The following is a 22664-nucleotide window of genomic DNA, read 5'->3' on the forward strand; positions in this document are numbered from 1 at the left end:
GGGTTCTTTTGATATTGAACTGGGTGTTCTGTTGATGTTGAACTAAGGAATTCTTTTGATGTTGAAATGGGGGTTCTGTTTATGTTGAAATGGGGGTTCCATTGATGTTGACCTGGGGGGTTCTGTTGAAGTTTTACTGGGGTTTCTATTGATGTTGATCTGGGGTTTCTGTTGATGTTGAATTCAGAGTTTCTGTTGATGTTGACCTGGGTGTTTCTGTTGATGTTTAATTGGGGATTTATTTTGATGTTGAACTGGAGGTTTCTGTTGATGTTGAACTGGGGGGGGGGGTGATGTTGAGCTACGGGTTCTGTTGATGTTGAACTGGTTAATCTGTTGATGTTTAACTTGGTATTCTGTTGATATTGAACTAGGGGGTTCTGTTGTTTTTGAACTGGGCAGTTCTGTTGATATTGAAATGGCGGTTCTGTTGATATTGAACTTGGTGGTTCTGTTGATGTTAACCTGGGTATTCTGGTAATGTTCAACTGGGTGTTTTGTTGATGTTGAACTTGGGGTTCTCTTGATATTGAACTAGGGTTCTGTTGATGTTGAACTCAGAGGTTCTGTTGATGTTGAACTGGGGGTTATGTTGATGTTGAACTGGGGGTTCTTTGTTGTTGAACTAGGGACTTTTGTTAATGTTGAACTAGGGGTTCGGTTGATGTTGAACTGGTTACACTGTTGATGTTGAACTGGGTGTTCTGTTGATGTTGAACTGGTTACACTGTTGATGTTGAACTTGGGGTTTTGTTGATATTGAACTTAGGGTTTTGTTGGTGTTGAACTAGTGCACTCTGTTGATGTTGAGCTAGGGGTTTTCTTGATGTTGAGCTACGGTTCTTTTGATGTTGAACTAGTGGGTTGTGTTGATGTTTATCTGGGAGTTCTGTTTATGTTGAACTGAAAGTTCTGTTGATGTTGAACTGGGGGTTCTGCTGATGTTGAACTGGGGATTCTGTTGAATTTGACCTAGAGGTTATGTTGATGTTGAGCTATGAGTTCTGTTGATGTTGAACTTGGGGTTCTCTTGATGTTGTTCTACGGGTTCTGCAGATGTTTGACTAGGGGTTTCTTTTGATGTTGCACTGGGGGTTCTGGTGATGTTGAATGGGGGTTCTGTTGATTTTGAACTATGGCGTTCTGTTGATGTTGAACTTGGGGGTTCTGTTGATGTTGAACTGGGCTTCTGTTTATGTTGAACTGGTTACACTGTTGATGTTGAACTTGGGGTTCTGTTGATATTGAACTTAGGGTTTTGTTGATGTTGAACTAGTCCATTCTGTTGATGTTGAGCTAGGGGGTTTTCTTGATGTTGAGCTACAGTTCTGTTGATGTTGAACTAGTGGGTTCTGTTGATGTTTATCTGGGAGTTCTGTTTATGTTGAACTGGGAGTTCTGTTGATGTTGAACTGGGGGTTCTGCTGATGTTGAACTGGGGATTCTGTTGAATTTGACCTAGAGGTTATGTTGATGTTGAGCTATTAGTTCTGTTGATGTTTAACTATGGGTTCTGTTGATGTTGTTCTACGGGTTCTGCAGATGTTTGACGAGGGTTTCCTTTTGATGTTGAACTTGGGGTTCTGTTGATGTTGAATGTGGTTCTGTTGATTTTGAACTAGGTCGTTCTGTTGATGTTGAACTTGGGGGTTCTGTTGATGTTGAACTGGGGGATTCTGTTGATATTTCTTTTTGGGTTCTGTTGATTTTGAACTGGGGTGTTCTGTTGATTTTGTACTGGGAGGTTTTGTTGATGTTGAACTAGGGGTTCTATTTATGTTGAACTGGGGGTTCTGTTCATGTTGAATTGTGTGTTCTGTTGATGTTGAACTCGGGGTTTCTGTTGATGTTGACTTGAGGGTTTCTGTTGATGTTAATTGGGGAGTTATTTTGATGTTGAACTGGAGGGTTCTGTTGATATTGAACTGGGGGGTTTTCCTGATTTTGAGCTACGGGTTCTGTTGATGTTGAACTAGGAGGTTCTATTGATGTTGAACTGGTGGTTCTGTTGATATTGAACTGGGGGGTTTCCTGATTTTGAGCTACGGGTTCTGTTGATGTTGAACTAGGAGGTTCTATTGATGTTGAACTGGTGGTTCTGTTTATGTTGAACGGGGGTTTTTTGATGTTGACCTAGGGGGTTTTGTTGTTGTTGAACTTGGGGGTTCTGTTGATATTGAAATGGGTGTTCTGTTGATATTGAAGTGGGTGGTTCTGTTCATGATGAACTGAGTTTTCTGGTAATGTTCAACTGGGGGTTCTGTTGATGTTGAACTGGGGGTTCTGCAGATTTTGAACTGGGGATTCTGTTGAATTTGACCTAGAGGTTATGTTTATGTGGAGCTATGAGTTCTGTTGATGTTTAGCTACGGGTTCTGTTGATGTTGTGCTACGGGTTCTGCTGATGTTTGACTAGGGGCTTCTTTTGATGTTGAACTTGGGGTTCTGGTGATTTTGAATTGGGGTATTGTTGATGTTGATCTAGGGCGTTCTCTTGATGTTGAACTTGGGGGTTCTGTTGATGTTGAACCTGGACCTTCTGTTGATGTTGGAATGAAGGTTCTGTTGATGTTGAAGGGGGTTGTGTTGATGTTGAACTTGAACTTGAACTTTCTGTTGATGTTGAACTGGGGGTTCTCTTGATGTTGAACTGGGTGTTCTGTTTATATTGAACTGGAGGTTCTATTGATGTTGAACTGTGGGGTTCTGTTGATTTTGAACTGGTGATTCTGTTGATGTTGTGCGAGGAGATTCTGTTGATGCTAACAGCTACGGGTTCTGTTGATGTTGTGCTACGGGTTCTGCTGATGTTTGACTAGGGGTTTCTTTTGATGTTGAACTGGGGGTTCTGTTGATGTTGAATGGGGGTTCTGTTGATGTTGAACTTGGGCGTTCTGTTGATGTTGAAATTTGGGGTTCTGTCGATGTTGAACTGGGAGGTTCTGTTGATATTTCTTTTTGGGTTCTATTGATTTTGAACTGGGGTGTTCTGTTGATGTTGTACTGGGAGGTTCTGTTGATGTTGAACTGGGGGTTCTGTTTCTGTTGAACTGGGGTTCTGTTTATGTTAAATTGTGTGTTCTGTTGATGTTGAACTCGGGGTTTCTGTTGATGTTGACTTGGGGGTTTCTGTTGATGTTAATTGGGGAGTTATTTTGATGTTGAACTGGAGGGTTCTGTTGATATTGAACTGGGGGGTTTTCTTTATGTTGAGCTATGGGTTCTGTTGATGTTGAACTAGGAGGTTCTATTGATGTTGAACTGGTGGTTCTGTTTATGTTGAACAGGCTCTGTTGATGTTGACCTAGGGGGTTCTGTTGTTGTTGAACTGGGGGGTTCTGTTGATATTGAAATGGGGGTCCTGTTGATATTGAAGTGGGTGGTTCTGTTCATGATGAACTGGGTTTTCTGGTAATGTTCAACTGGGGGTTCTGTTGATGTTGAACTGGTGGTTTGTTTATGTTGAACTGGGGGGTTCTTGTGATATTGAACTGGGGGTTCTGCTTATGTTCATCGAGGGTTCTGTTGATGTTGAACTTGGGGTTCTCTTGATGTTGAACTAAGGGTTCTGTTGATGTTGAACTGCGAAGTTCTGTTGATGTTTAACAGGGGGTTATGTTGTTGTTGAACTGGGGGTTCTCTTGATTTTTAACTAGGGGGTTTTGTTGATGTTGAACAAGGGGTTCTGTTGATGTTGAACTGTGGGTTCTTTTGATGTTGAACTGGTTACACTGTTGATGTTGAACTTTGGGTTCTGTTGATATTGAACTTAGGGTTTTTTGATGTTGAACTAATGCGTTCTGTTGATGTTGAGCTAGGAAGTTTTCTTGATGTTGAGGTATGGTTCTGTTGATGTTGAACTAGTGGGTTCTGTTGATGTTGAGCTGGGAGTTCTGTATATGTTGAACTGGGAGTTCTGTTGATGTCAAACTGGGGGTTCTGTTGATGTTGAACTGGTTACACTGTTGATGTTGAACTTGGGGTTCTGTTGATATTGAACTTAGGGTTTTTTGAAGTTGAACTAGTGCGTTCTGTTGATGTTGAGCTAGGAAGTTTTCTTGATGTTGAGGTATGGTTCTGTTGATGTTGAACTAGTGGGTTCTGTTGATGTTGAGCTGGGAGTTCTGTTTATGTTGAATTGGGAGTTCTGTTGATGTTGAACTGGGGGTTCTGTTTATGTTGAATTGGGTGTTTTGTGGATGTTGAACTCGGGGTTTCTGTTTATGTTGACCTGGTGGTTTCTGTTGATGTTTAATTTGGTAGTAATTTTGATGTTGAACTGGAGGGTTCTGTTGCTATTGAACTGGGGGGTTTTCCTGATGTTGAGCTACGGGTTCTGTTGATGTTGAACTAGTAGGTTCTGTTGATGTTAAGCTGGGAGTTCTGTTTATGTTGAACTGGGAGTTCTGTTGATGTTGAACTGGGGGTTCTGCTGATTTTGAAGTGGGGATTCTGTTGAATTTGACCTAGAGGTTATGTTTATGTGGAGCTATGAGTTCTGTTGATGTTTAGCTACGGGTTCTGTAGATGTTGTGCTACGGGTTCTGCTGATGTTTGACTAGAGGCTTCTTTTGATGTTGAACTGGGGGTTCTGGTGATGTTGAATTTGGGTTTTGTTGATGTTGAACTAGGGCATTCTCTTGATGTTGAACTTGGGGGTTCTGTTGATGTTGAACTGGGGATTCTGTTGATGTTACCTGGACCTTCTGTTGATGTTGGAATGAAGGTTCTGTTGATGTTGAAGGGGGTTGTGTTGATGTTGAACTTGAACTTTCTGTTGATGTTGAACTGGGGGTTCTCTTGATGTTGAACTGGGTGTTCTGTTTATATTGAACTGGAGGTTCTATTGATGTTGAACTGTGGGGTTCTGTTGATTTTGAACTTGTGATTCTGTTGATGTTGTGCGAGGAGATTCTGTTGATGCTAACAGCTACGGGTTCTGTTGATGTTGTGCTACGGGTTCTGCTGATGTTTGACTAGGGGTTTCTTTTGATGTTGAACTGGGGGTTCTGTTGATGTTGAATGGGGGTTCTGTTGATGTTGAACTAGGGCGTTCTGTTGATGTTGAAATTTTGGGTTCTATCGATGTTGAACTGGGAGGTTCTGTTGATATTTCTTTTTGGGTTCTATTGATTTTGAACTGGGGTGTTCTGTTGATGTTGTACTGGGAGGTTCTGTTGATGTTGAACTGGGGGTTCTGTTTCTGTTGAACTGGGGTTCTGTTTATGTTGAATTGTGTGTTCTGTTGATGTTGAACTCGGGGTTTCTGTTGATGTTGACTTGGGGGTTTCTGTTGATGTTTAATTGGAGAGTTATTTTGATGTTGAACTGGAGGGTTCTGTTGATATTGAACTGGGGGGTTTTCTTTATGTTGAGCTATGGGTTCTGTTGATGTTGAACTAGGAGGTTCTATTGATGTTGAACTGGTGGTTCTGTTTATGTTGAACAGGCTCTGTTGATGTTGACCTAGGGGGTTCTGTTGTTGTTGAACTGGGGGGTTCTGTTGATATTGAAATGGGGGTCCTGTTGATATTGAAGTGGGTGGTTCTGTTCATGATGAACTGGGTTTTCTGGTAATGTTCAACTGGGGGTTCTGTTGATGTTGAACTGGTGGTTTGTTTATGTTGAACTGGGGGGTTCTTGTGATATTGAACTGGGGGTTCTGCTTATGTTCATCGGGGGTTCTCTTTATGTTGAATTGGGGGTTCTGTTGATGTTGAACTAGGCGGTTCTGTTGATGTTGAACTGCGAAGTTCTGTTGATGTTTAACAGGGAGTTATGTTGATGTTGAACTGGGGGTTCTCTTGATTTTGAACTAGGGGGTTTTGTTGATGTTGAACTAGGGGTTCTGTTGATGTTGAACTGTGGGTTCTTTTGGTGTTGAACTGGTTACACTGTTGATGTTGAACTTGGGATTCTGTTGATATTGAACTTAGGGTTTTTTGATGTTGAACTAGTGCGTTCTGTTGATGTTGAGCTAGGAAGTTTTCTTGATGTTGAGGTATGGTTCTGTTGATGTTGAACTAGTGGGTTCTGTTGATGTTTATCTGGGAGTTCTGTTTATGTTGAACTGGGAGTTCTGTTGATGTTGCACTGGGGTTTCTGTTTATGTTGAATTGAGGGTTCTGTTGATGTTGAACTCAGGGTTTCTCTTGATGTTTACCTGGTGGTTTCTTTTGATGTTTAATTTGGGAGTAATTTTGATGTTTAACTGGAGGGTTTTGTTGATATTGAACTGTGGGGTTTTCTTGATGTTGAGCTATGGGTTCTGTTGATGTTGAACTAGGAGGTTCTATTGATGTTGAACTGGCGGTTCTGTTTATGTTGAACAGGCTCTGTTGATGTTGAACTTGGGGTTCTCTTGATGTTGAACTAGGGGTTCTGTTGATGTTGATCTGAGAGGTTCTGTTGATGTTGAATGGGGGTTGTGTTGATGTTGAACTTGAACTTTCTGTTGATGTTGATCTGGGGGTTCTGTTGATGTTGCACTAGGGGTTTCTTTTGATGTTGAAATAGGGGTTTCTGTTGATTTTGAGTTACTGGTTCTGTTTATGTTGAAGTGGGAATACTGTTGATGTTCAGCTGTGGGTTCTGTTGATATTGAGCTAGGAGTTCTGTTGATGCTGAAATGGAGGTTCTCTTGATGTTGAACTTGGGTGTTTTGTTGATGTTGAGCTAGGGAATTCTTTTGATGTTGCACTAGGGGTTTCTGTTGATGTTGAGCTAGGAGGTTCTGTTGATGTTGAGCTACTGGTTCTGTTGATGTTGAACTAGTGGGTTCTATTGATGTTGAGTTACGGGTCCTGTTGATGTTGAACTGGGGGTTCTGTTGATGTTCAACTGGGGGTTCTTTTGATGTTGAATTGTGGGTTCTGTTGATATTGAATTAGGGAATTCTTTTGATGTTGAACTGTGGGTTCTGTTTATGTTGAACTGGGGGTTCTGTTGATGTTGTACTGGGGGGTTCTGTTGATGTTGTACTGGGGTTTCTATTGATGTTGATTTGGGGTTTCTGTTGATGTTAAACTCTGGGTTTCTGTTGATGTTGACCTGGGGTTTTCTGTTGATGTTTAATTCGGGAGTTATTTTGATGTTGAACTGGAGGTTTCTGTTGATGTTGAACTGGGGGGTTTTCTTGACGTTGAGTTACGGGTTCTGTTGATGTTGAACTAGGAGGTTCTATTGATGTTGAACTGGCGGTTCCATTCATGTTGAACAGGGGTTCTGTTGAATAGGGGTTCTGTTGAATAGGGGTTCTGTTGATATTGAACACGGGGTTCTGTTTTGTTGAACTTGGGGGGTTCTCTGGATGTTGAACTGGGAGGTTCTGTTGATGTTGAACTGGGGTTGTGTTGATGTTGAACTGTGGGGTTCTGTTGATGTTGAACTGGGGGTTCTGTTGATGTTGAACTAGGCGGTTATGTTGAAGTAGAGCTAGGGGCTTCTGTTTATTTTGAGCTAGGGGGATCTGTTGATGTTGAGCTAGGAGGTTCTGTTGATGTCGAGTTACTTGTTCTGTTGATGTTGAACTAGGGGTTTCTATTGATTTTGAGGTAGGGGTTCTATTGTTGTTGAACTCGGGGTTCTGTTAATGTTCCACTGGGGGTTTTGTTGATTTTGAACTGGGTGGTTCTGGTAATGTTTGACCGGGGGTTCTGTTGATGTTGAACTGGTGGTTCTGTTTATGTTGAACTGGGGGTTCTGTTCATGTTGAACTGGGGGTTCTGTTGATGTTCAACTGGTTGTTTTGTCTATGTTGAACTGGGGCTTCTCTTGATGTTGAACTTGGGGGTTCTGTTCATTTTGAACTGGGAGGTTCTGTTGATGTTGAGCTGGGGATTGTGTTGATGTTGAACTGGGGGTTCTGTTGATGTTGAACTGGGGGTTCTGTTGATGTTGAACTAAGTGTTTCTGTTGATGTAGAGCTAGGGGGTTCTCTTGATATTGACCTAAGGATTCTGTTTATGTTGAACTCGGGGGTTCTGTTGATGTTGAGTTAGGGGTTCTTGTAGTATGGAGCTGTGGGCTGCGTTTCTGCCACCCAGTTCCAGGCACTCCCTAGCTTTACCCGAAATAATAATACACAAACTGTATTCTTTAAACACTGCCTGGCCCATTATATCTAGCCTCTTCTGGGCTAATTCTCAAGTGTTAATTTAGCCCATTTCTAATAATCTGTGTAGCACCACAAGGTGTGCTTACTGGAAAGATTCAGCATGTCTGACCTGACGGTTTGCTTCATCGCATCTGGCTCTGAGAGGAGCTGCATGATTTCTGAGCTCACTTCCTCTTCCTCCCAGCATTCTGTTCTGTTTACTCCGCCTATGTAGATTCAGCCCTATGAGGCCAAGCAGGTTTTTTATTACTTAACCAATGAAATCAACAGATTGATGTATAACACTCCCACATCAGGTTCTGTGGATGTTGAACTGGGGATTCTGTTGATGTTCCACTGGGGGTTGTTCTGTTGATGTTTAACTGGGGGTTCTCTTTATGTTGAATTGGGGGTTCTGTTGATGTTGAACTAGGCGGTTCTGTTGATGTAGAGCTGGGGGCTTCTGTTTATTTTGAGCTTGGGGGATCTGTTGATGTTGAGCTAGGAGGTTCTGTTGATGTTGAGTTACTTGTTCTATTGATGTTGAACTAGGGGTTTCTATTGATTTTGAGCTAGGGGTTCTGTTGATGTTGAACTGGGGGTTCTTGTATGTTGAGCTGGTGATTCTCTTCATGTTGAACTTGGGGGTTCTGTTGATGTTGGACTGGTGTTTCTGTTGATGTTGAACTAGGGGGTTCTGTTGATGTTGAACTAGAAGTATCTATTGATGTTGAACTGGCCGTTCTGTTTATGTTGAACGTGGGTTCTGTTGATGTTGAACTAAGGGGTTCTGTTGTTGTTGAACTGGGGGTTCTGTTGTTGTTGAACTGGGGGTTCTGTTATTATTGAACCGGGGGGTTCTGTTGATTTTGAATTGGTGGTTCTTTTCATGTTGAACTATGGGATCCTGTTGATGTTGAACTGGGCGTTCTGTTGATGTTGAACAGGGTGTTTCTCTTGATGTTGAACTCGGGCGTTCTATTGATGATGAACTGGGGGATTCTGTTGATGTTAACCTAGGGGTTTCTGTTGATGTTGAACTGGAGATTTTGTTTCTGTTGAATTGGAGGTTCTATTGATGTTGAACTGGCTGGTTCTGTTGATTTGGACTGTGGGGTTCTGTTGATATTGAACTAGTGGGTTCTCTTGATGTTGAGCTTTGGGTTCTGTTGATGTTTAGCTAGGAGTTCTGTTGATGTTCACCTGGGGGTTATATTAATATTGAACTAGGGCGTTCTGTTGATGTTCAACTGGGGGATTCTGTTGATGTTGAACTGGTGGTTCTTTTGTGTTGAACTGGAGGTTCTATTGATGTTGAACTATGGGGTTCTGTTTATTTTGCGCTAGTGGTTTTTTTTTTTGATGTTGAGCTAGGGGGTTCTGTTGATGTTGAGCACAGTTGTTCTGTTGATGTTGCACTTGGAGGCTCTGTTGACGTTGAGTTTCTGCATTCAATTGGGATTTATTCCTTTCCTCTAGAATGTCACACCCCATTTGTGCCACAGCCTTTTTCATGGAAGGGGAGGTACTTTATCCCTGTCTGTAAAATTTATTCACCAATAACGCCGTCCTGTAGTAGACACAATACTCCATGTTGGGGACACACCCCTTTAAATTGTGACCCATAAATTAACGGGGCTTGTATTTTAGAATTCAGAGCTCTTCTGCAGGAGAGTAAGCAAGGACAAGGACAGTGTAAGAAACATCTTCTGCCAGATACTCAAGGCCACTTGGCAAATACTGATAGAAAACTAAGGAGGAACTTGAGGAATGCCAAGGTCAGAATGGGTTCTACTTAAATGAGTCACTCTGAGCAGAACACATATACACAAACACACGGATGCATACAAACACACACTCACACACACGCATGCATACACACACATACAGAGAGAGGACCTTTTCTTTTCTTTCTAAACTTCTTTTAGAAGTCTGTACTTTTTTTTAACCAAGTTATGATCTTAGTATCCACACTTTGTTGGTGTAGTCTGGTGTTTAATTGAGCTGTGACCATTTGTTGTTGAGTTACATAGACACAAAGGCAGATGTAAACCCAAGGAGCCTATGCAATGCTGAGGAGAAAGCTTTCTTGACAGCACTTGGAAAGGAGACCTAGAGGCCTGCTCTCAAGAGGAGCCCAGGCTGGAGGTCATTTCTAAAGGCAGGGCAGGAACTCCCCTGTGGACCAGGGAGCAGGGCTTTCTTTGTAGAGGGTGATGCGGGAAAGCATGTGCCCCACAGACTGCTAGACACAGCAGCCCCTGCTTATCCACAGGCAGTGAGCGAATTCCAAGACTCCCAGTGGATGCCGAAGTCGCAGGTAGTACCAAACTCTGTGTGTTTGTATGTGTGCATGCTTGTGTGTGTGTGTCTCCTCCTATACATCCATATTCATCACCTGTTTTGTTGCTATAACAAAATACCTCACAAAAACAACTTAGGGAAGGGTTTATTCAGGCTCATAGTTGGAGGGTAGGAGGTCATGGTGGCAGCTGGTCACTGGTTACATTGCAGTCAAGAAGAAGAGAGCAATGCGTGTTGCTGCTTGGCTCTCCTTTTCCCTTTAAAAGATGCTTTGGGACATGGAGCTAGAGAGATGACTCAGCAGTTTAGAATACTTGTTGCTTTTTGCGGAGGAACTGGGTACCATTCCAAGCATGTACCATGACTAATCACAGATAACTAAAACTGCAGAGAGCAAAACTATGGGTAAGGGGTGGGCTACTACAAATTATTTTTCACAGATAATATGATTATCTCCACAGTTAAATCCAATTAAGTATAGAAAGCTTGAAAACTGGCAAGTGAATATAGCAAAGACCTTACAGACAAAAGGAATATTTTAAATAAACTATATTTGTGTGTGTGTGTGTGTGTGTGTGTGTGTGTGTGTGTGTGTATCCAAATAGGGAAAATAAAGGTCTTCTAGACAACTCACCATCTTCTTGTCTCAGCCTCCCCAATGCTGAGGCGCTAGAGGTGTGCTGCCAGCAAGAAAATGTTTACATGTCATTGTAATAGTATCACAATGTTAAAAAAAAATACATAAGACAACTGTACTGAAGTCCACAAAATAATTTAGAGATAAAAGTTAAAGGGCATAAGGAGGAGAAACGTCTACTACTTGTTGCTTAAAGAGTACCATATTATTATATATATAGTTTGTTCCCACTGTGCATAATCCTATTTAAGAACTGGTTGAATTGTGTTTCCCCAGAACCTTATAAGCTACTTCTAGCTCTTGCCTAGGGTTGTAAAATGACGGACAGTAGCAAGGCCGTTGAGATAACAAAAAAGGCTGACCTGTGATATCAGCAGGTGCTGTGCTAGAATGTTGTGATGAGACTCACTCTGATTCAGACCTGTTCGTGTATGCATGAGTGCACACATCGGTGTGTGTGTGTGTGTGTGTGTGTGTGTGTGTGTGTGTGTGTGTGTGCGCGCGCGCGCGCACATGTAACCATATGCACTCACTGGTGGCCAAGGGGCGACACGGGGCAGACTGAACATTGGATGGAAGACAGGGTCCCTCACTGATCTTGGAACTTGCCACTGGCTGCCTAGCAAGCCCTAGCTACCTTGCTGCCTACACCTGCACCCGTGTTGGGACTGCAGGTGCAAGCAGCCAGTCCAGCTTTTACATGGGTTCTGGGGACTGAGCTCGGGTCCTCAAGTGTGGCAAATGTCCTTACCCAGATAGCCACCTCTCCAGTCCTGGTTTAATCACCGTCATTATAATTCCTGTTCCTATTCCTGAACTAAATGCCCTGGCCAGAGAGCCTGGGCTGTAAATCCTGCTGTCATTTTGAGCTGGGTCTCCGCATGATGTGGAAAGAGCATGAGAGACACCGGGAGACAAACCCTGGCATCCCCTATGGCAGCCTTCAGACAGTTATTTGACTGGAGCCAGACTGTGATGAGGAAGAAGAATAAGGAATGCAAAGGAGAGAAAGTCTGTAACTAGAAAATTTTGCACAGATACAGAAGTATAATATTATAAGAAATTCAAGATTTACAGAAGTCTTAAGAGATCGTGGGGCTCCGGAGAGAAGAATGAGAGACTGGAGAAAGGAAGAGCGTGGCCAGCTGATGAAGAGTCAAGTTTGGGAGTGTTGAGACTTCATCCCCCAGAATTAGATGACAAATACCACTTCCCACAGAGGCGTCACCCTCCCTGGCATAAAGCGTAAAAGGCAGGGAAACAGCTAGGAGGCTGTCTAGGGTGAGCAGTGGGAAATGAGGAGATACTTTGGGAAGGCAATTAAAGAGGCCAGTGACTCTGAGTGCTGACGAGGTGCTCAACTTGGCTCTTCTCATGTGTGCTTTCACTGAATACTTATGACCCCTTGAGAAAATTTCTTTCTCTTTCAGCAATGAGGAAACAAGTAGAGGAAGGTTACATAGCTCACCCCGTCACACCGTCAATAAGGAACTGAGCTAGAGAGTTTGCCCTGCTAATTCCAGCCCCTGTAATCTTAACCATGATGCTAAGCACTAGATGATGCTGGAGAAGACATTTCCAATCAGTCAAAGTTTGAGCAGCATGCTGCTTCCATAAAACAGCATCACCATTCTTCCAGGCAGTGAGCCCCCTTTCTGGAAAATTCTAGAAAAAAAAAATTGTACGTTTTAAATTGCTCACAGTTTAAACAGCAGGATGAATCTTGTGCTGTTTCGCTCTATCCCCTGGAAGGAGACTTAGATCTTTATCCATTGTATCCACACTCAGCATACCCCATGCCCATCGGTCACCCAATAGCCATTTAGGCCATCACAGGCTGCTTCTGTATTAATCTATATCACTTCATCTTTTCACATAGGCATCTGTCAACTCACATCATGACAGGAAGAGTGAGTGCAAGGCAATAAAATAGTATAAGACACAGAGAGACTATTGTCATTCACCGCGCTTTATTATAGTGTGTTGTCATAATTGTTCTGTTTCTGATTACTTAGTTTTTAGATCTATTTAGTAAATTTTATGCATGTAAATGTTTTGCCTGCATTCATGTATGGGTACCATGTGTGTGTGTGTGGTGTCTCCAGGAGTCAGAAGGCATCGTACCCCCGTGGAACTGGAGCTAGAGATGGCTGAGAGGCACCATGTAGGGCTTGGAATGGTACCCAAGTCCTCTCTGAAAGAGCAACAAGTGCTCTAAACTGCTGAGCCATCTCTCTAGCTCCATGTCTCAAGGCATGTTTTAAAAGGAAAAGGAGAGCCAAGCAGCAACATGCATGGCTCTCTTCTTCTTGACTGCAATGTGGCCAGCTATCACCACGACTTCCCACCTTCCAACTGTGAGCCTGAATAAACCCTCCCTAAGTGGTTTTTGTGAAATATTTGCTACAGCAACAAGACGAATGACTAATACAGATGTATAGGGACATACACGCACATACACACATACACACACACACACACACACACACAGAGAGTTTGGTACTACCTGTGATTGTGATTTCAGCATCCACTGGGGGTCTTGGAATTTGCTCACTGCCTGTGGATAAGCAGGGGCTACTGTGTTTAGCAGTCTGTGGGGCACATGCTTTCCCACATCACCCTCTACAAAGAAAGCCCTGCTCCCTGGTCCACAGGGGAGTTCCTGCCCTGCCTTTAGAAATGACCTCCAGCCTGTGCTCCTCTTGAGAGCAGGCCTCTACATCCCCATTCCATGTGCTGTCAAGGAAGCTGTTTCTCCTCAATATGGCCTAGGCACCTTAGGTTTACATCTGCCTTTGTGTCTATGCAACTCAACAACAAATGGTCACAGCTCAGATAACACCAGACTGCACCCTTACTGGCTCCTTATAAGTTGGTGTTACTAAACACTGGTTTAGAAATTGTTTTCCTTAATGGCTTCATCTGCTAATCTGTCTCTGTCTCTCTCTTTCTCTTTTCCATTCCCAGTTTCACCCTCAGACCCCTAAAGGTCACTTTGGTTCCTCTGTCGTATCATCACCCGAGTAGGCCTCTGAAATTACACTCATATTTTACTTCAGTCCCACGTAATGCTGTCTGTTACTAGAAACCTAGTCTTCTGGGCTTCAGAAAAGATTTGACCCAACAAGCCTTCACCTCTCATGCATCAGGTGATTGGCTAATCTGATCTTTCTTCAGCATTATCTTGGTTTCAGCTGAACCTGCTCCTAACCTTTGCTCCCATCCCCGTTAAGTCTCAGTTAGCTCATTACCTCTGTCACTTTGTTTCCTAACTGAGCCTACATTTAGTCTTATGGAATTTACCCTGTGTGAGACCCCTGAGGAAACTGTCACTCAAGCCCCAGCTCCTTCTTTACTTTCCTGTTTAGGAACCACTGATGGCCCTCAGTCCTGATGAACCTAGTTGGTCAGCCAGTTCTGAGCCTTCTCTGTCTACATGTGAAGATCCTGTACCACCAAGCTCCACCCATTGGAACAGCCTTTGGCTGTTCTCTCAATCTGAACTCTCCGCTGAGCTCCACTGCCTCAGCCTTGTCTTCCCTTCCTGCAAGATGCTCTGTGTGTACTTGCAGGCACATCAGATCCGAGTCCCGAACATGACTGAGTCTGTCCCCTGAGCCTAGGATGCTGCCTCCTCCCTTTTCACAGACATGTGCCTCAGATGACTCCCTGATGACTGTCAAACAAAAGTTTTATTGCCTTCCTCCAAATTCTTTTGTTTATTGCCACTTCTAAAGAAGTACGGTCAATATATTATGCTATCTAAATGCAACACCTTATTATGGGACTAGAGAAAGCTGTCCTCTTCTCTCTGTCAGGATTATGTGCTATGTCAACAGAATAACACAACTTTACTGCCCAGTAAAATTTTTAAATTTGTATTTCCTCTTTTTTCATCATCGAGATGATATTCAGTATGTTGTTGGTAATGATGGGAACTACAAACATATTGTTATATCATTTATCTCCTTGTTAGTTTAGTGGTCTAACTAGTTAATTTTAAATATAGTGACTATTATTTTAAGGGACTGTTTCCTCTATATAATTGGAAGTGCAAACGTTTAAGATATTCTGCTTTGTGTATTCAATCTAACCACCGCTATACCTTTTAGGGTAATATTTTTAATTATTCTGAGAAAAAGAAAAGCAATCCCCAAAGGGCTAACAGTTTGAAACTGAACAGGACACTCCTACAAAAGGAGAGGGTCATAGGTCATCCTCAAACAGACAAAAGACAATGGAGACGATTGTGCCTAGAGATGGTAATTTTTTTTCATGAGACAGTTTGTTGACAGTTTCCTTCCTCTTGGGTCATTGTCGTCTGTTAAATGACCTGTGACAGCAAATTGATCTCAAGATTTTCATGCAAGAGATACAAGGCAGCCTTTCATTTTGCTGCCCTCTCTGCAAAACGCTGAAACATTTCGGGGGGCAAATTCGTGTTACCTTAGCATATTGTTCGGCCGAGTGAAGCTTGGCAGGCTGTGCTGGAAGCAATATGAGCAATGGTTAATTTATCTTCACCCGTTTCAGACGTTTACTTATGTATGATTGGAAAAGTAATAACACATTTGAAAAATGTTAGTTTTAAAATTAGGTGTCATAAACTGCTAACTAAATGGATGCACTGATCCATTTAAATATTGCCCCATTAATTTCAGAATTGAGTCAAATACTTACCTTACGGAACTTACAGTTGACCCCTAAAAATTAATACTAATATTTTTTGACTGAAAATGTTTCTCCTTCCAAAAAATTGAAAAATTAAATTGAAGATCAGATATAAGGAATATTACAGCTGATGTTTAAGCATCTACTTGCACTGGTTAGCTGGTGACTTCACATGGCTGAATGTTATCTCGAAGTAATGTCTTATTTACAGAGCTATAAACTGCTGTGCTCAACAAGTTCATAGTAAAAATGCATGCAGATGCAGGGACTTAGGAAGTGGTCTTCAGTTGCCACTTACTGCATTACTAGAATCTTCTCTTTCCTGTAAAAGCATAAGGACACCAATAGAGGAATGTTCGGGTGGGGGATGAGGAAAGTGGGGGCTTCCATGTGGCTAGGATTCTGTGTAAAAGTCAATCTGCATTCTGATGCCTTTATTCTCCCTATGAAGAAGAAATGAAAACCATCATACTAAATGGCATTGGTACGGCATTTAAGAAAACTTTACTGTAGAGTGAAGAAAATGACAAATATAATGCTTCCTTTAAGGATCCTTTGAGATACTGGCATTAGTCTTTTTACAGTGCAGATAAACATGTGCATAGGTGGGCATTTCTATTCATTACTGAAAAATTAGACAGTTTGTCTTTTCTGTGATTTTACTTGTCAGGGGCGAATGTGTTTTATTCATCTATTCAATGGGTAATTCTTAGAGAGGTATGTCCAAAGCCCGACCTGATGGCACACGCCTGTAATCCCAGCACACAGGAGACTGAAGCAGGAAGATTGTGAGTTCAGGCCAGTCTGGGGTACAGAGAGGGCAAGACTTGCCAGGGACACACATACCTGGTCTCAAAAGAATAAAAAAAGAAAGAAAGAAAGAAAGAAAGAAAGAAAGAAAGAAAGAAAGAAAGAAAGAAAGAGGGAAGGAAGGAAGGAAGGAAGGAAGGAAGGAAGGAAGGAAGGAAGGAAGGAAGGAAGGAAGGAAGGAAGGGGAAAGGAAGGGAAGGGGAAAAGAGTATCATAATTTTCAAATCAGCCTCGTTTGATATGATTGTTAGCTGAATGGTATGCTCTGATAATTTTAAAAACAACCTTACAAATTATATTTTGTTTGTATTTTCAGAGTAATTAAGAAAATTTCATTTAATGATTACTACAAGACATGGTCTACGATAGCCACATCACAAACAGCAGAACTCTCCAGAAATCCATGTAAGCAGATCTAACCTTCTTCTGTGTCCTTCTAATATCCATTAACCTGTGGATCGTTCTGATTGTCTTACTTTTAAAGACTAGTTGACACGTCTTGGCTATGCAAGAGCAATAAGCTGTTTGCTGGCTCTCTGTGCTACACTAGTCACTCAACAACTGTTAATTTAGTGCCTCATTTGTGTAGAGCCCTGACCTGAGTCCCCTTAAAAGCCAGAAGAGTAGGCAATTGATGGAGTTCTTGATCTTTTGAGGTTTACTTAACTGCCTTCGACCAAGAAAGGAGAGTTCACAGCAGGGTGGACTTTTGCATTTAAAAGACCATTATGCCTGAAGTCAGAGCCGGCACGGAGAGCAAATACAGGCAGAAGAAGTGTGAGCGCAGGGAGGGCAGTTCGGTTACAGCCCTGTAAGGAAGCATTGTCTGGGGACCACAAACCCAGAATGTGAGAGCCGGACAAGTGCTTCCATTTAAGCGGACTTTTAGACTATATGTCTTTATTTTCCTCCAAGTAGGCTATCCAGGCCCCACACATGAGTGAAAATGTGGCTTTGCCCCAGCCATCCTGTCAAAGTGGCATGGGCCTCGGGAAGGTAGAAGGGACTGCGGAGCCCAGAGTCTGCAATGCCGTTCTGAAGTGCTTTTCTCTCCTAGCTGTTGCTGCCTGTGCTCTCTCTCATTCATGTCCATGCTGCCCTGCGTCCGCAAGTTTTATTCTTTTTGCCTAGGTATTCTGCCTCTTTTCCCGGTGACGACCTCGTCCCTACCCTTCTCCCCATCGCCCTGAAAGGCCTCTCTCGCTGCCTTCCTTTTCATCAGTCAGTGATGCCCAAACCACACCTCCAGCCAGACCCTCTTCTGCACCCACGGGCACATGTGCAGCCAGGCCCCGAGTCCCCCACCTACACATGGTACAGGCATGCCATTCAGATATCCTGAGCCCAGTTCTCCCTGGAGCTCCAAAACCTGTCCCTCGTTCCTTCTCTGTCTTAGGTACTGGGAGCTCATTATTTTTTTTTTCATTTTCTTCTGCCTAATAATCCTTAGAACAACCTTATCCCTTTTAATTTTTTTTGTCTTCTTGATTTGTCTCTTGTAACATTATAATGCTTCTACTCACCTCTGCCCTCATGGTCACTGCTTTAATTTTGAGTCTCATTGGGCATCATCTCATTGCAGTTGTTTCCTAACTATAGCAAAAAAAAAAAAAAAAAGTTGTATTTATTTTTCAGACATAAGATAAGGCATAGGTACTATTAATTAAGCTTAACAAATATAAAACCAAGTAAGCTAGATAATGTTTATGAAATCACATGCTCTCTCAGGAAACTGGTTATTGATTATTTTCTGATTATACATTATCATCCCCACTCACACATGAGTGGTTGAAAAAAAATCATTCGAAGAGTATTATGATACACAGATTTTAGCAACACTGTTAGTTCAAAGAATTTTATTGCTGATATCAGAGTTCACGGGTGTTTAATTTCAAAGTTTGGTGGCCAGATGCACCTTAGGTAGCTGGTCCATTTCAAGTGCCATGAATGGAGTATAGAGAGACACAGATGAATTGGGGACAATAAACATTTATTGTGAAAACATGATGTTGAAAGATACTAACTCCAGGGACCAGGGACTAAGGGGCAAATTCCTGCAAAACCCAACCACCCAAAAAAAAGGTTTCTGTCTTCCCCCCTCCAGGACGGTAATATGTAAATGTACGGGGTGGGAGGGGCTCAGAAACTTAAGTCCTAGGCAAAAGATACAATAATGTGCCAAAATTTGAGAGAGTTTGGGAACAATTGCCTCTTAATAAAAGGCGATTTTAAAATGGAAGAAAATCATGGTGATTTCCTGATAGCAGTTCCTCCTTCAAAGGCGTTTGACTCCAGCGTATTGGGTTTTGTTGTCTCTACATCGGTCTGTCACTAACCCAGTCTGTAACTCACCGTCTGCGAAAGCAAGGGCCTGGGCCTAGTTCTCCGTAGCCCAGAAGTATTCCTAGGACTTCGAGTCTAACACTGGTTGGCAGATTTCACAACCCCGCTGCCCCTCCTTCCCCTGGAATAGCTCTCAAAATGTTCCAAGAGCCTGCCCTCAAAAATAGCCAGCACCTAATTTTCAAAAGCAAATGCAAACCTGACAGAATCTTCCGGCCTTGTTGCCTTTTGATAGTTCAGCTGGATGGGCGCCAACACCCGCTTTTCTAATGGCCTAATTTCCTCGCAGTAATGAAGATAAAGTTTTAGGTTGTGGACTGCTCCTCCAATGACTCAGAAGCGCAAAGGGAACCTCCTAACGTCAGTTACACGTCCATATTCTTGTCACTGCTGAGGCTATGAATGGCCCATGCGTATTTTAAGAGATTTGTGTTTTATGAGTAGGAGGTAATTGTATTTTGATTTGGCTATTAACACTTTTTCTTATTTTTGAGCCACAAAGCTATGTCTAGATTTTAATGTGATAACCGTCAGGAGTGTATTCTTTCACGATACAGTCTGTAGAGTGTGTCTGTATATGCTATGCTTCTAACCACGCTCCTTCATCATCCCTTCATTTATTCAATGGATATTCATTTACGGAACACCTTAATATATGTAACAAATAGTCATACATCTATCTGCCCGAGGGACTAGACATGATTCTAACCCTTTGTTTTTCAGATGAGAAAACGAGACTAGGAGAAACCAGGTAATTTAGCTAGGGTCATCCACATGCGAGAAAATATCACATATTCGTCAGTCTGTTGCTGTCCTTGGCCCAGCTGCCTTGTTTGTAAAAATGGGAGCAGTCACAACACAATGACGTCATAGGGTGGAAGAGCTTAGAACACAGCAGTCAGCACACAAGCCCGTCCTCAGTTAGTAGCACTGTGCTCCAAGACTTGGATTAGACCTCTGCCTCTGCGTTTTCTTCCTATGATATATTCTGCCTTTATAGCATGACAATGTGTTATCCCAGCAGAGTGTGAGATTTACATTCAAATGCTGAAGGCTAAGCAGAGTTTCTGAAACGCACGTCATTTCCATTCACAGTCATAGGAAATCCTACAGAGAAATGTACCCGCGACCCCGCTGTTCTCTGCCCATCACTATAAAATGTCAAATCAGGGGTTTGGCAGAGAGAAAAGCCATGCATATGGTTGTAGGAACAGCTCTTTACCGACAGAATACGATCCCCATACGGAAGTGCTTACGTTCCAGGAAAAGAATTCCTGAGCGCCACGCTGTGCGGCGCTGAGTGGAGGCTCCCTGGTGCTTGTTTGCTGTCAGCGGGCGAACCAAACAGCCTCCGGCATCAAGGGGGGTGCTTGCTTTCACCCCAGGAGACTCTCAGTCTTTGAGGCTTCCCCAAGGCCCCTTCCTTCCTTGCGAGAAGCTGCGTGCCTGCTTCCAGAGCCCGGCCTCACAGTCTCAGCTGCTCATTAGAGCCACCTGCGGAGCCCGTAAAAATTCCAACATAAAGAGCACACCCAGACCAGTTCCACCGGGGCTGGCAGGAGGACCGGGTAGTGGGAGTTTTGAAAGCTCCCTGGGCGACCATAACGCACAGCCACAGGTGGGGGCAGCATGCGTCAGAAGTCAGCAACTCCTTAGCCCGATGCTAGTTTTGCAACATATGGGTAAGCAAATTCAAAGGAATGGCTTGCCTAGTTGAACGCCATCTTTCATTCCTGTTAACGAGCAAAGAACATTCGCCCTGCTTTTAGGATCTCTGGGGTTGTGTGAGATAATAGGTCTGTAAAGGAAACACACTAATGCAAGCCGGTGCTTTCCGGTGTTTTCCGGATGTGAGAGTGAGAGTTCCTCCAGAGAAGATGAGCAACTTCCAAGTCACCTTCTGCTTCTGCAGGGAAAGCGGCACATCATTGCCAGTGGCAAAAGAACAACTGGGCACCCAATAACCTGAATTCTTCTAGGATTTTAGAGACCTCAACTCAGACCAAGCCAGAATTCTTGGCTTCAATGCCAAAGATGAGGCAAAGTTGGAAAAAAAAAAAGTTAAAAATATTTTGGTATAGATTTAAGCATGAAAGTCAAGAGATGGGCTCTCAGAAGGAAAGATACACCCAAGGGGATTATATGTTTCTCTAGAGAAAGTAGGGAAAATAAGGCCTGGACTTCTCACAGGAGAGTGGCCATTGTCTCACTCTTATCCATAGGGACCGTCTTGGTGACTCTCGTTATCTTTCCAAGGGGGGCTCTGAGATTCCTGTCCTCTTTTGTTCTCATTTGGTAAACGAGATTATAGAGTGGTTCTGGAGGTGCCTTGGATGAAATTATAATCTGATAAGAAGAAACCAGAAGCCTCTAGGGTTGCACAAGGACTTTAGTACGCATGTGTCCTTCCATTGCAAATGGAGTTTCTGGTGAAATTCCTAGAAAATTACAGGTTTACATCAGGGAAGGGAGAAAGGCCTTAAGCGGTTGTTAATTGTGCATTCTTGCTTTCCTGCTTGCTAGGGGTTTCACTGGATTCCGAGGAGAGGAGTATTTCTCTTTTCATGTCCCCCTAAATTTTTCCTGCCTCTTTTAAAAATTGTTCTTATTTTTTATTTTATTTAAATACAAAACAAAACAAAAACAGACTATTTTTTATTTTACATACCAATCCCAGTTCCCACTCCCTCCCCTCCTCCCATTCTCTCCCACTCCCACTCCCCCCGCCGCCCCAACTCCAACTGCCAGGCTAAGAAGCCAAAAGGAGCCTACCCTACCTTAATCATGGCAAGACCCAGAGCTGACTTATGAGCATGGAGGCTTGCTAGAACCCGAAGAGAGCTAGAGAATACTCCTGCCTTTCCCTTGGTGACTTCAAAACAAAGCAAAACACACACACACACACACACACACACACACACACAACCAAATCACATAGAGAAAGTATCTGTATCAACAAGATTTGTCCAGACCGTAAGCCAGCTTTTTAGGCCTACACAAACCCACATTGTCCCAACATTGATTATCTAGGCGTGTCTTTGTAAGCCATCCTGTGAGCTTTGGAAAACTTTATTACTGTTACTAAAAAATATGATTGTAAGTTTTTTTTGCATATACATTTCAGAAACCATATAGATGTGTTTTGTGGACAGGCTATATAACTGGTAAAAAATTACTGACTCCTGCTTAATAAAATTAAGTGGTTCAATTATTTTAAAAAGATAAATCCCTGCCTCTTTCTGTCCTGTCTCATTATGGAAAAAAGAGAGAGAGAGAGAGAGAGAGAGAGAGAGAGAGAGTAGGGAGGCACAAGGTCCTGAGTTCTAGCCCCACTGTTGCAGAAACAAACAAATTCCAGGGTGGAAGCAACATGGTAATTTTCAAGAGAAAATGATATTACGAAAGCTGTGGAAGGAGCCCTCTTCTGCCATGACTTATGAAACCATCCCACAAGCAAGAGACGTGAGGGAGGGATTTCACCCTCTGGAACTTGGACCCGCTCCTCCTCCTTTGTTCTTTTCCACTAATCAGCATCGCTCCTTGAACATGTACAACCTAACAGTTGACTGTCTTGGAGACCAGAAGATACGTATTATAGGTAAGCAATGTAAGGAGTTTATAAGCGATGGTAGAAGACAGATGAGCAGAAAAGAAGTCATAGAGGTCAAATATGAGAAGCCTTCAAGGTCTGTAAGCAGAACTGTGGTGTCTTTACCTCTGAGACGAAAGCAGTGAAGCTGGCGTCAACAGAATATAAATGCACTGCTCGGAGGGGTGGCCTGGCCACTCTGGGATGGTAATACA

At 42.8% G+C, this 22664-nt stretch overlaps 1 protein-coding gene and 1 long non-coding RNA gene across 2 annotated transcripts in view; one reads left to right on the plus strand and one right to left on the minus strand.

The window, feature by feature from the left end:
• Ube2u (ubiquitin conjugating enzyme E2 U) overlaps positions 1 to 22664 on the plus strand; it is a 118734-nt gene that overhangs the window by 78211 nt on the left and 17859 nt on the right. The window contains exon 7 of the mRNA XM_075944585.1: positions 16834 to 16922. Within this exon, the coding sequence (XP_075800700.1) occupies positions 16834 to 16922 (89 nt within the window). The remainder of the gene's footprint in view (positions 1 to 16833; positions 16923 to 22664) is intronic.
• Positions 15275 to 16144, minus strand: LOC142833912 (uncharacterized). The gene is made up of 3 exons (XR_012907466.1): positions 16006 to 16144; positions 15483 to 15523; positions 15275 to 15369 (listed from the first exon to the last, which is right to left on the minus strand). It is a non-coding gene; the product is annotated as an uncharacterized LOC142833912 (long non-coding RNA).

Source organism: Microtus pennsylvanicus, chromosome 13 (genome assembly GCF_037038515.1).
Source record: "Microtus pennsylvanicus isolate mMicPen1 chromosome 13, mMicPen1.hap1, whole genome shotgun sequence".
Taxonomy (NCBI): domain Eukaryota; kingdom Metazoa; phylum Chordata; class Mammalia; order Rodentia; family Cricetidae; genus Microtus; species Microtus pennsylvanicus.